General features: G+C 40.0%; 1 protein-coding gene across 7 annotated transcripts in view; it reads left to right on the plus strand.

Moving 5' to 3' along the window:
* The window catches only part of cep112 (centrosomal protein 112), a 425679-nt gene that overhangs the window by 67476 nt on the left and 345432 nt on the right, over positions 1 to 12771 (plus strand). For 6 of the 7 annotated variants that reach the window (XM_041216547.1, XM_041216546.1, XM_041216549.1 and 3 more), the window contains one exon: positions 4507 to 4584. The exons of the other annotated variant lie outside the window; for it this stretch is intronic. In XM_041216547.1, coding sequence (XP_041072481.1) covers positions 4507 to 4584 — 78 coding nt within the window. The remainder of the gene's footprint in view (positions 1 to 4506; positions 4585 to 12771) is intronic. 7 annotated transcript variants of the gene reach the window in all.

Below are 12771 nucleotides of genomic sequence, written 5' to 3' on the forward strand. Positions count from 1 at the left end.
TGTATTCTCTTACAATGCCAATTGCATTGGTCAGGACACCTGTCACACATGGAGCATTCTAGAATGCCTAAAGCAGTGTTTTATGGTGAACTATGCTACTGTAAGCAAGACTGAGATGCACCTTACAAACGCTTCAAAGACCAGACCAAAAGACTGCTCCCTCTCGTTGACGTTGACCAACAGATGTGATAGCAGGAGGCTGCCAACGTAGACAGCTGGTGCACAATAACCAGGAAAACAACCTGCAAGTTTGAAACAAACAGCCGTAAGGCTGCTGAAGAAAGGCATGGACGACTAGTACTAGAACTTCTCCAAACCAGCAGTGACATGCCCCAACTGCTCAAGAGCCTGCAGATCAAGAATTGGCCTCTTCAGTCACCAATGATCATATCGACTACCATAGGGACAAGCTTTCCCATGATCTTCGCCTACAAAGAATCTGCCATCTTGATCATCATAGTATCACCCCATCTGTCTTTCAATGGCTGACATTCCCCCCCGACCTTTCTGCTCTTTCTCTTGATATATTTCTGAAAAATTTTACTGTTGGCTTTGATTACACTCGCTTAAACTTGCTAGTTTCTGTTCATACTCCCTTGTTGCTCCTCTTTATAAACCTTAATCTTTATGCCTCTCCCAGTCTGGTGGATTTCTACTTTCCATGTGTTTGTATAAGCCTGTTTTAGTTTAATACTGTCCCTTACCTTGTTTCTTACTCAGCTGCACATGTGGAACTTTGTCTTTATTAGGCCTTTGCCGTTTTGTATTGAACCAAAGAAACATTTTGAACTCTCCTTACACATTAGCAACTCAGCCCAATTTACTGTGCCCAATTTATTTTGAATTCCTATGAAGTTTGCCTTACTTAGGACAGTCACAAACCAAGGAACTTTTCTCTCTCAAACCAATTATCAAATTCAATCACGTGACCAATATTTGCTAGCTGTTTTCCTACAGTCATTTTGTTAACTTTTGGTGTAATACTCATCTTTAAAACGACTATGGCCTTATCCCTTGTTGATTTCAAAACATATCTGCCTGTAACTGCAATTAAACTAATGATTTCCAATTTACTCTTTTTTAAATATAGGTACCACGTGTTTCCCTTCAGTCCACAGGGAAAAATGCCACACTTCAGTGATGAGCAATGTGATGAGCCAGTGGCTCGTCTGACAGAGCCCCAATTTTTTCAACATCCTTAGATGAATATCAAATTGCTAAACTGCCCGAAGAGCTTTAAGGGTCCTAAATTCAGTGAAGACTATTTTTGGATCCACTTCCATATTTTCAAATTTTGTGTATCTCTGTGCAATTATATTGATGACAGTTACGCAGAAACTAATTACCCCTGGTCAGAAATGATGTGTGGGAGATGCAGATTGAAGTTCACTTGAAGTCCAAACAATATCCAACATTATCAGCTTCTGTCAGATTGAAATCTCTCAGTTCAGTTCTTTTGTCCATGTTTGAATCATATTTGGCCCTGGCAGAACCCAACCTGGGTGTTGGTGAGCAGGTTATTGCTAAGCAAGTGCCACTTTATAGCACTGTTGTTGACCCCTTCCATTACTTCTGGCCTCTGAGTTGGGTTAACAACATGAAGATTTATTTTTGAATTTATTATGAACATAGCTGAAGAATACCTTGATCACTTAGGATACAACTGTGGAGACTTTCATTGCACTAACCAGGGATTAATGCTAATGCACCCTAGGGATGATTGGAGCTTGTGTTAACTCAACTGTACTTCCCAGCTCCCATGTAAATGCACTGGCTGTTGGTTGGTAAACTGCTGAAATAGCCATGCCACTCTGGAGCTCCACTGAAGTGGTTGAATGCATCCAACACTTTGCCAAATTTGTGGCTTGAGGTTTCCTCCCCTTTGGTCTACATTTTTTTGGTTGGTTTGTTTATTTCATTTTCATGCCAAATATATTTTCAGATGTATGTTGGCTAATCCTTGTTTCATTTACAACCCTTTGATTTTTCTTTCTTTCTCTTCTCCATGGCCACGTGCTATTCCTCACTGAACTTATTTTTCACACCTGTTTTGCTTTCAAGTTTTTCTTTGGATGGATGCTCTTTTTTTTGATGGTCTTTGTTCTTTATAGTTTATTGTTATTTAATTTTAGTTCTATTTCCTGCATTCCTTTAATTCACTATCATGTAGCTCCTTTCTTTTCCTCTCCAACACCATCTTTCTGTTAGGTTTTGTTCTTATGTTCTTCCTAATTCTCCAACATTCTAGCTTTAACTATTACATTCAATAAAGGGAATCTCCATGAAATAGAGTAGAAAAAAAGAAAAAGCAATTCAACTGAAAATGTTCAAAGGAACAAATAAATCAGAGATCTGAGGGGGAAACGGGCTTACTGGGGCATTTGCACATTTTAAACTGTGCATCAGCCACTGTTCAGTTGGTAGCAGTTTCGCCTCTGAGCCACAAGCTTCTGGGTTCAAATCCCATTCCAGGGCTTGAGCACAAACATCAACCCTGACACTCTGATGCAGTTTTGAGGTAGTGTCTTTTGGATGAGATGTTAAACTGAGGCTCCATCTGCCTGCTGAGATAAGCATTAAAGATCCCATGTCACTATTTTGAAGAAGATCTGGGGAGTTATCAACGGTGTCCTGGCCAATATTTATCCCTCAATCGACATCACAAAAACAGATTATCTGGTTGTTATCACATTTCTGTTAGTGGGAGTTTGATGCGTGCAAATTGACTACCGTGTTTCCTACAGAAATACTTCACTGGCTGTAAAGTGTTTGACGCGTCTGACAGTCATGAAAGGTACTATGTAAATGCAAGTCTTTCTTTTTTGGAGTTTTTATAATCATGGTTCTTGGAGAAAATCCTCTTGATTGGAAGCAGTCTTGCTTACGAGAGTATTGATTTCTGGAAAATTAATTTTAAAAAAGCTAATGGAATACTTGGTCTTTATCTGAATGGGGTTATAATACAAAACCGAGGAAGCGACGCTTCAATTGCACAGAACCTTGATCAGATCCCCATTTGGAGTTCAGTTTTGTGCATTGAATCCCAGGAATGGTATGTTGAATGGGATGCAGCACAGATTTATCAGAATGATATTGGGGCTTAAATGATTAAAATTTGGAGACATTTTGCATAAACTTGTTTTGCATTCCCTTGAGTTTTGAAGGTTGAGGAGTGATCTAAAGGTGTTCGATAAAATGATGGGTTTTGACAGGCTATATACAGAGATCCATTTCCTCTGATGGACGGGGAAATCAAAGCGTCATTGTGGCACCAGAAGGAGATTGTTCTGCCCATTGAGTCTAAGCTAGCTCTCTGTGAAGCAACTCAATTAGCCCCATTCCTCTGCTCTATACCTGAAACCTTGTAACTTCATTTCCTTCAAGTGCTCATCCAATTTTCTTCTGAAATCATTGATCATTTCCACTTCTACCATCCTCGTAGACAGAGAGTTCCAGGTCATTACAAAAAAATTCTTCCTCACATACAACCCCTCCTACCTCCACCCCCTGCATCCCTTGCCCAAAACCTTAAATCTGTGATCTGTGCCCCTAGTCCAGCTAATGGGGTCAGCTTTTCTTTGTCTAAACCTGTCAGAATCTTGTACACCTCTATCAGATCGCCCCTCAACCTCCTTTGCCCTAAGGAGAGCAATCCCAGCTATTCTGATAAATCTCCTGTGCACCCTCTCAGAGACGCTCATGTCATTCCTAAAGTGTAGTGACCAGAACTGGACACAAAACCGTAGTTGTGATCTAACCAGAGCTTTATAGACGTTTAGCATTGCTTCCCTGCTTTTGTGCTCAATATTTCTTTCTATGAAGCCCAAGATCTCATTTGCTTTGTTAACTACTCTCTTGATATATCCTGTCATCTTCAAAGATCTATGTACATGTCCCTTGGTCCCTGCATTCTCTTCAGAACTGTGCCATTAAGTGTATATTGCCTCCCACTATACCTTCTGCCAAAATGCATCATCTCACACTTTATTTAATTCTGTCTTCCACTTGTCTGCCCATTCTGCTAACCTGTCTATGTCCTGTCGCAGTGCCTTCGGTTGTGCAAGGTGGCATAAGCTAGCTATTTAGGAGTGAAATCAAGACTTTTTCATACAAAGGCTAGTTGAAATCTGGAATTCTTTTAACCAAAAGGTTGTGGATGCTGGAATCAGTTGAAACTTTCAAGCATGAGAAGGATAGATTTTTGTTAAGCAGGTGTATCAAGGGAGATTATCAAAAGAGGATAAATGGATTTGAAGAACTAAATCAGCCATGATCTAATTAAATGGCAAAAACAGGCTTATCACTGTGGTGTGGGCAGTGGTGAGAAAATAACCTGCTCAAAGTAATGCCTAAAGATCAAGCTTTTGACTCTGGTTTTCATTTTTTCAAATTTCAACAAAGTAGTTTATATAAAAAGTACCTGAAAGGATTTCGTTTTGTTCTTTACTTTGAAACCCTTTGTTTCATGACAGTTTAGTGTAAAATTTATTTAAATTGTATTTCCAGGTGGTTTCTGAACCCAGGCCAGTTGCATCTTCTGATGAGAGTGACGTTGAAGCGAAATTAAATAGCTGGAATCTTGGGGTACGTTCTGTTTGTCTCCTTTTAGTTTATGTGGTTGCACAGTATTTACAGGTCATTTGGTCCAACAGGTCCATGCTGATTTTATGTTTCATACGAACCTTTCACCCTTCTTCATCTCACCCCATCAAAATATCATTCTATTCCTTCTCCACTAAATTCAGCTATGCTGTTTGCCTCAACTGCTCCATGTGGAATTGAGTTACACATTCTGGGTAAATAATTTTCTCTTGAATTCCCTCTTGGATTTATTATGATTGTCTTATATTTATGGCCCCTGGTTCTGGTCTCTCCTGTAAGTGGAAACTTCCTTCTCTATGTCTACCTGATCCACTCTTTCATAATCTCTTTAAGATCTCTATTGGTCACCCCTCAGTCTTATCTAGAGCAAAGAGCCCCAGCATGTTTAATTTCTTTTCTGATGGGTATAACTTTTTTTGCACACTCTCCATTCCCTCAACATCATTTTTATAATACGAAGACCAGAACTGTTCACAGTATTGCTAATGTGGTCCAATCAAGACTCTATAAGTAACATTAGGTTAGATTAACTTCGATTATAACTATTACTTGAGGATGTTCATTCGGAAATATTATTGTGTTCACCCTTTTTGTTGTCTTCTGTCATTTCAGATGACAGCATGGTTTAGCATTCAGACATTTCCTTGGCTATTCTAGGTTCTGCTCTATATTTGCCCGTTTTAGGTATGATACGATATGCCTTCCTTATGCTTCCCCTCATGCAGGAATGATCTTTCCTCATTCCCATGACTCTCTTTCCTTTCTGTATATTTTAGCATACTTTGTTGTCAAATAACTCATTGAAGAATCAGGAAATTTCACCTACAGAGGGTGCACTTGAAGCAAGGAAGACTGATTGGGTATCTCAGCTCTACCATTACTACAGCAATCGCGTCAGAGAGTGCAATCCAGATTTTGGGTGATTTTTAAAAAATCATTGCTAATACATTTTAATTTTGTGGTTCAATAAAGCTTATATTTTGACTTTTGAATTAAATTTGTCACACTTTCCTTGAAATTGTCTTCAGGATAACAAACTTCAATAATCATGCAAACGGTTAAAAACTCTTCTAAATTCTCGGCATTTTGTCAAGTTTCTGGTTCGTCACGTAAATGGAGTAACCAATAGCCACACAATAGCTTTGCAGTTCAGTGACTAACTCAATTGAGAATACAATATTAGTAATAAACAGATCAAAGTGAGTACAGTCATCCCATATCCTTTAGTTGTGGCTTTGCATGAGAGCAAATAGATTGGTATTGGCCTCTATAAACTTCAAAGTCATTTCAGTAGTCAGTGAAGGCGACACCACAAACAGCTGCAGCACTAAACTACCCTGGGAAATGTACTGGACTGCAGAGGGGCAGAAGGCTACATCTGTTATAAAAGTATGTAAGAGAATTGCAATCTCTTTGTAACTTTTATAATTGCAGGTTTGGTTGTGACAGTAAAATATCACGATTGTCATAAAAAAAGCAAACCACAAAAGCCAGGCAGGCTTTAAGTATATCCATCTAATTAAAAAAACATGGCGACAGCATTTAAAATCAAGAGAGCATATACCAACTACAGTAAATCTTGGCAATCAGTGATGGGATGAAAATTATTCATTCTCCGTTATCTGCTTTGACTAATCTACTTAATTAAACATCAGCATTTGTCAGGGAAACACTGTCATCACTAGAAAAAACAGGATAAGGAGCCAACAACTAAATGAAAATGTGTGTGTATACAAAAATACAAACAAATACCAGGAAGCATAATCTCTAATCGGAGGGTTCAAAGGATAGTAATGAACAGCTTGAGCTTTGTTTTTGTGGTTTAGAATTGAACTCTTTGATTAGAGGACAGATGTGTCATTCTCAGGCATTCATTATTCCTTCAGTAAAAGGAAATTCATAAGTGCTCACTACATATGATGGTACATGTATATGTTTTCAAAGTATTCCCCTTGTTCTTTTAATATGTTCCCCTTCACTTTGGTGAGGTCCTGGCAGATGACCAACCATACCTTGGCAAGCGTTGACAGCTTCAGAAGAGGCAGGGAGGAAATTGAAGGGAAGAAAGCATATTCCTCCTTGACAACCACATGCCTTGTTCCTTTCCCAGCTGTGAAGCCAAGAAGGTGACCTGCTTTCAGGTTCTGCCAATGTCATTGTATTGTCAACTACTAAGGTAGCTAGTAGCTATTCACCCTCCTTTTTACCTTCCCTCCCTGTTAGAAAAACAGCTAACCTCTACTCCTTGTTTCTGTCAGATCCTGGCTGACGTCAGGAGTTCATTCTATGGAGAACTAAGGATTCAAGATAACATTTGATGCAGTGCATTGTTGTCCCAGAATCTTCTTATATAGAATCATAGCAATTACAGCACAGAAGGAAGCCATTTGTTGTGTGTGCTTGTTCTAGTTCTTCAACTGGAGATATCTGCTGTAATCTGATTTTGCTGCATCCTTTTATACTTTTCCTTTTGAAATACTTAATTAGTTATCATTTAACACGATTATCAAATAAAATGCATCTAAAAATGGAAGACTTGCAGCATATAATTTCAATAGCAGTATTGTCTAATCAGTTAGAACAAGGGATATTTTATTTGTGACTTATTAACAATGTTAATTTTTGTCATATAACACTCCCATGAAGTGTCTTGGATGTTTATGTGTTAACAGTGCTATATAAGTGAAAGTTATTGTTATTTTAAGTCTTGTTTCAATTGTCATTTATGGCAAAGCGTTCTTTGTCGTAATAGTGCTCAGTGGGGGAGAACAAAATCTTCCTACCCCTTCATTCTTATGGAAATGATCTTGAGTCTCTGGCCCCTTCTTAATGTTTCATCAACCAGTGTAAACAATAAATTCAATTTCAAAGTACGGTGAAAAATCCCTTTGTCAAAGGCCCCTTTTGTGATTTCTCAATGCCCACGTTTCTCCACAATAGCAGGTATGCAAATGAGTGAAACGATGATACATTTCAATGTTAATTATCATAAACTCTTATTTGTTAAGTTACAAATAAGCCTGCAGCTGGTGGTTAGTAATGATAAATGAATGATGATGGATTTTTCCTTTGCTTCACTGAATGAGTGTTCAGCAAGGAGACCAAATGTTCACCATCTAGGCTGGTGTCATCTCACTTGATGTTAAACCAAATCTTTATTTACAAATCTGATTGCAAAAAATAAATATGAAATCACTGCTGGAGATGGCAGTCAAGGCACTGGCTTTGTGGCGTGCTTGCTTATCCTGCAGGGAACTGACTCTGTCGTCCTCAAATGTTGAGATTGCTTGATGACACACTTCTCCATTTGGATCAGTCCAGGATTGTTTTTTTTCTCCCATATTTTGGCATCTAACTTATAGGCCCTGGGATTGGCTTTTTTTTTTTTGCACCCTGAGTTTGAAGGGTCCTATGGTGCAGGTTCCCATGCTCAGCTGGTTATAGAATACTGCCTCTGGTATGCAAGAATTTCCATGCAAACCACATGTCCGACCCAGCAGAGCCGGCTCTGATGAGCATTCTCTCGATACTATTTATACAGCATCTTGCAAGATCTTCGGTGTTAGGGATTTTGTCTTTCCACTCGATGTTACAGATAGGACTTAATCAGCAAAGATGGAATGCACCTAATTGCTTTGTGACGCCAGTAAGTTGTCTGTGCTTCATAGTCATGGAAAAGTGATGTGAGAACCACTGCCTGGTAAACTTTGATCTTTGTTTTGAGACATACTCCATGCTTTCTCCAAAGCCTGTGGGTGAATCTGCCAAATATTGAGCTTATTTTTGCCAGGTGATGGGTAATTTCATCATCCAATGTGGTGGTGGAAAGGATACTCCCTAGATAGCCGAAATTCTGAACTGAGTTGAGTGGTATATTATTGATTGTGACTTTGGGGCTTTGACTTTGTGGCCAGGGGCAGGTTGGTACAAAACCTTTGAAAATGAGTAAGCATCACAAAACTGAGCAATTAAATTGGTCAGTTCTTCAGAACTACCAGTAGCACTGACAAATAGCAGAAACTGATCAAAAGCTTTTTGAAATACGTTTGTAAACTTGATTTGGTTTGTCCACAGTTAAAATCTTTTCCCAAAGGCCCATTCTTGGTTATGGATCCTGGGGATCAAATTGAACACTTGTGAGAGCTTCAATTATTGAATTGTGCTTTTTTTTTTGCAGCTTGTTTGTACTCTGTCAATCACAGCAAGCCCCTCCCCTCTTAATTTTAACTGCAGAATTCACATTCAGGTTCCCTCTATTCCAAGTTTAAAGAATATAATTATTTTAAAGCTGACAGGATGAGGGCACAACTGATAGCATAAGCACTCAAGAAATCAGAGTAGATCATTCAACTGTTCAAACCGACTCTGCCATTCAGAAAGATCATGGCTGAATTTTGACCTCAACTCTATCTTACACTCCCCTTATTCTTCGATTCCCTTGGTGCCCAGAAAACTGTTGACCTCAGCCTTGGTAATGCTTCTTGTCTGAGCATCCTCTACCATCTAGGGTAGAGAATTCCAAAGGGCAGAATTTTCCCCCCAGTTGGGGGCGCACCGCCGTTTTACGTGGGTGGGCCAATTAAGGCTCGCCCAGCGTGACATCTGCACGGAAACACTATGTGCTCCCTGTGCGGGCAGGGGAGGATTCCCTGAGCCGAGAGTGCGCTCTTTCACACGTGCGCACAAAAGAGTGCACTCATCTCCCTGAGGCTAAGTGCTGCTTCAGGGAGATCAGCTCTACAGTAAAAAAAATGTTAAAAATAGGAAAAAAAAATTCCCTGACATGCCCCCACATGTGACACTGTCACATGAGTTGGGTCATGTCCATCACTTTTAAATTCAGTGTAGTTACATTTTTTTAAAACCTACATGAAACCTCATCCTGCCCATGGATGAGGTTTCATGCTTTTTTTAATATCTGCCAGGGCTCCTGGCCTGCCCACCAACCCTAAGATTAATTACTTCAATGAGACTGTCAATGGCCTCAGTTGGCCGTTGACAAGTCATTGGGTGCACAGCTGATTCTGCTGAGCCCCTGCCTAACTGAAAATTTAAATTAGGTGCGGCGAGATCGGGAGTTCCGCCTGATGTCATTGTGTGTCATTTTACATGTCAGCGAGCGGGTCCCAGCCCCCGCTCGCTGACTGGGAAATCCTGGCCAAAGATTCCCAATCTCTGAGTGAAGAGATTCCCCCTCATCCTTAATGGCTGATGCCTTATCCTGAGACTGTGGCCTTCTAGATCTAGACTCCTCAGTCAGGGTAAACAGCCCAAAATGTTTCTTCAATATTAATAGCAAGATTGGACATTGAGTGTGGCAGGATTTGTCATTTATAAATACTATTTGCTCCTTGTGCAGGATTAGAATAGAACCTACAACATAGATTTCCACCACCTCAAGGGCAATTAAAGATGGGTAATAAATGCTGGTCTAGTCAGCGATGCTCACATCCCATGAACAAATATAAAAAATAATTAAAAAATTAGGAAACCATTAATATTATGAAGATGTTAAATCATTATGAACTATCTTTTGTTTAAAAACATTGAAGAAATTTAAAACATGAACTTTTGAAGTTTATCTGAAGTAACATTGACAGAGAAAGCTATGGCCGAGATCTTCCAGTCTCTGAACGGTCAGAGACAGGATGCACACCGGTTCACCAGGGGACCCTCAGATGTTCCCACACAGGGGGTCTGCGGGAATTACCTGCTAAGTTTCAGCTTCTGATGGGCTCCCTGGGAAACTCCAAAAAATTCTCCAACTCCCAGTTAGAGTTGATGACTTTGGAGGGCTACTGGAGAGTTACCCAGGAAATATTAGACAGAGAAAACCATGTCTAACTCTTGGGTAACTATAGAACTGACCCTGCTCCCCCCACCCAACTCTACCCCAAGTTCCTCTGAAAACCCCCATGATCCTCCAAACTCCAACATCTTCCGACCCCTCTGACCCTCCCAACCCTCGAGTCCCCCACCAGCCATCTGACCTCACCCCCGATCCTCCGACAACCTCGACTCCCCTGACCCTCCACCTCCTCTCTGCCTCGCCCCTTGTATCCCACCGACTTTCCCCTGACCAGCCCCCCACCTCGACTACCTGACTGTCTCCTAGATTGCCAACCCTGACCTGACCTCACCACCTTACCCACCCACCTGACCCACTCTACCCACTTACCTCATTCACTCATTCGCTAATACATTGAAAAGCTATTTAGATGACCCAACGCTTTTCACTGTGTTAGTGAATGACGACTTAGCAAAATATGGCAGCTAGTGTGGTAAAAAAGGTGGGGGGGGTGGGGGTGGTGCGGGTTGGTTGGCTAGGCATGGCCTACTCCACAATCCTGCACTACGAGGAGGGACTCCGAGAACAGGTACGTTTTGCAGCTCTGAAGAGGTTCACTTCAGGCCAGAAATGTGGAGTTCCATCTTGTTGTGAAAAAATAGGAGTGGAGGGGCAATCTGATGGCAAATGCCATTCTGAAAGATTCGGCCCAATACATCTATTCAAGGGGTTATTAGTTGTCAGTGATGTCCAATAGCAACAACATTTTAACTGCAGACACTAATTTTAGTATAAAGTCTTTTTTTTTTTTTACATAGCCTGTTTATGTGCTGTACATTCTACTTGCCCAAACTGGCCTGTGCTCCACATCAGCTTTATCTCACCGTATCAAAATAATCTTCTATTTCTTTGTCCCTCAGCTTCCCATTAAATGCATCAATGCTGTTAAGCTCAATTATTCCTTATGGTGGTGAGTTCCACATTCTATCCACTCACCGGGTAAAGAAGTTTCTCTTGAATTCTTTATTGGATTTTTGAATAACTCTCTTATACTTAAGACCCAAATTTTGGATTCCCTCATGACTCTTGCATTCGATGCCTGTAAATGTATTTGCATATTTACTTAACAAACCTAAACTACCATTCAGTGTGAAACGTAACAGTTTTTCTCACCAAAGTTTGGAGCTCTTGCATGCATATATCAGACCCAGTAACTCTTGGCTTTTAGGCTTTTGTCCAGCTGCTAGGAGCAATACTTTTACTTCACCACAATAAGTGCTGAGAATATTGGCTGGCATAAGGTCTGCTGCTGCTGTGCAGCCTCAACCCTTTGTCATGCCGTGAACTGTTGGTACTGTTTGATATTGGTTGAGCTTGCTTTCATCTTTTTGCCTGTAATAATTATTCTGATTGATTGAACTGATCACATGATAGCTACTATCCCCATACAATCTCTGTGGCATTTCCATAATGCTGAAGTCCACATTTTCACCCATGTTATACACCGTTTTAGCAAATTACTAGTGAGCGGTAACCATGGAAGAAAGCATGCAAGGTGATGAAAATTCACACTTTGCTTTTCGTCTTGTAATTTTAACATGATGAAAGCTTAAAGTATATGTCCGTGGTTTGTACGAATGATTATTGAGATCCCAATGACCTTGTCTGTTACTCAGTTTTTATTTACTAATCAAAAATACAATCTGCCACATCTGGATTCTCAGCTAGCTAACATGTGGCTAACATATTGGTCAACATTGATTTATGCAAGTACGTCAGTTAAACGTGCAACATTATTTATTTATATAACATTGGTAAATGATGGGAATATATTTATTTAGTGGATAAGGGAAGCATTTATTTATGTTGCAGGAACCAGACAAAAAATGCTTCATTGCCTCTGAGCTAATCTGAAACTTCATCTCAAGTCCTTTCCGTCGCCATGGACAATCCTCTCCATTCCCATATCCCTTAATTCCTCATTGTAACCTCAGTCCCACTGTGGAAAATACATGTGCTTTTAATTCATAGCTGAGGCTTCAAAAAGTTTCTTCTTCTCATGCTCTGATTGGGAGGAGGCTCAAAATTATCATCTAGTTTCTCTTGAGCAATTCAGTGGATTATTAAAACATCCTTTTGTTTTTATCCTTTGTATATGCCAAGAGCTTGTTTTAATGCTGAGAGGTGATGAACCAATTATCACTTGTGACTTATGTAGGCTTATTCATTTATGGCCCATAGTTAACCCATCAATTTCTCCATGTGGCTTGATTAAGATTTGATTGATTTAACAGCATTGCAAAGATTTCATTGTGAGAAAATGAAATTGGGCTTTCACTTCTCGTCCATGTATTTGCAGGTCCCCAATAATTTTCAGGAGC

Source organism: Carcharodon carcharias, chromosome 22 (assembly GCF_017639515.1).
Source record: "Carcharodon carcharias isolate sCarCar2 chromosome 22, sCarCar2.pri, whole genome shotgun sequence".
In the NCBI taxonomy this organism is placed as follows: Eukaryota; Metazoa; Chordata; class Chondrichthyes; order Lamniformes; family Lamnidae; genus Carcharodon; species Carcharodon carcharias.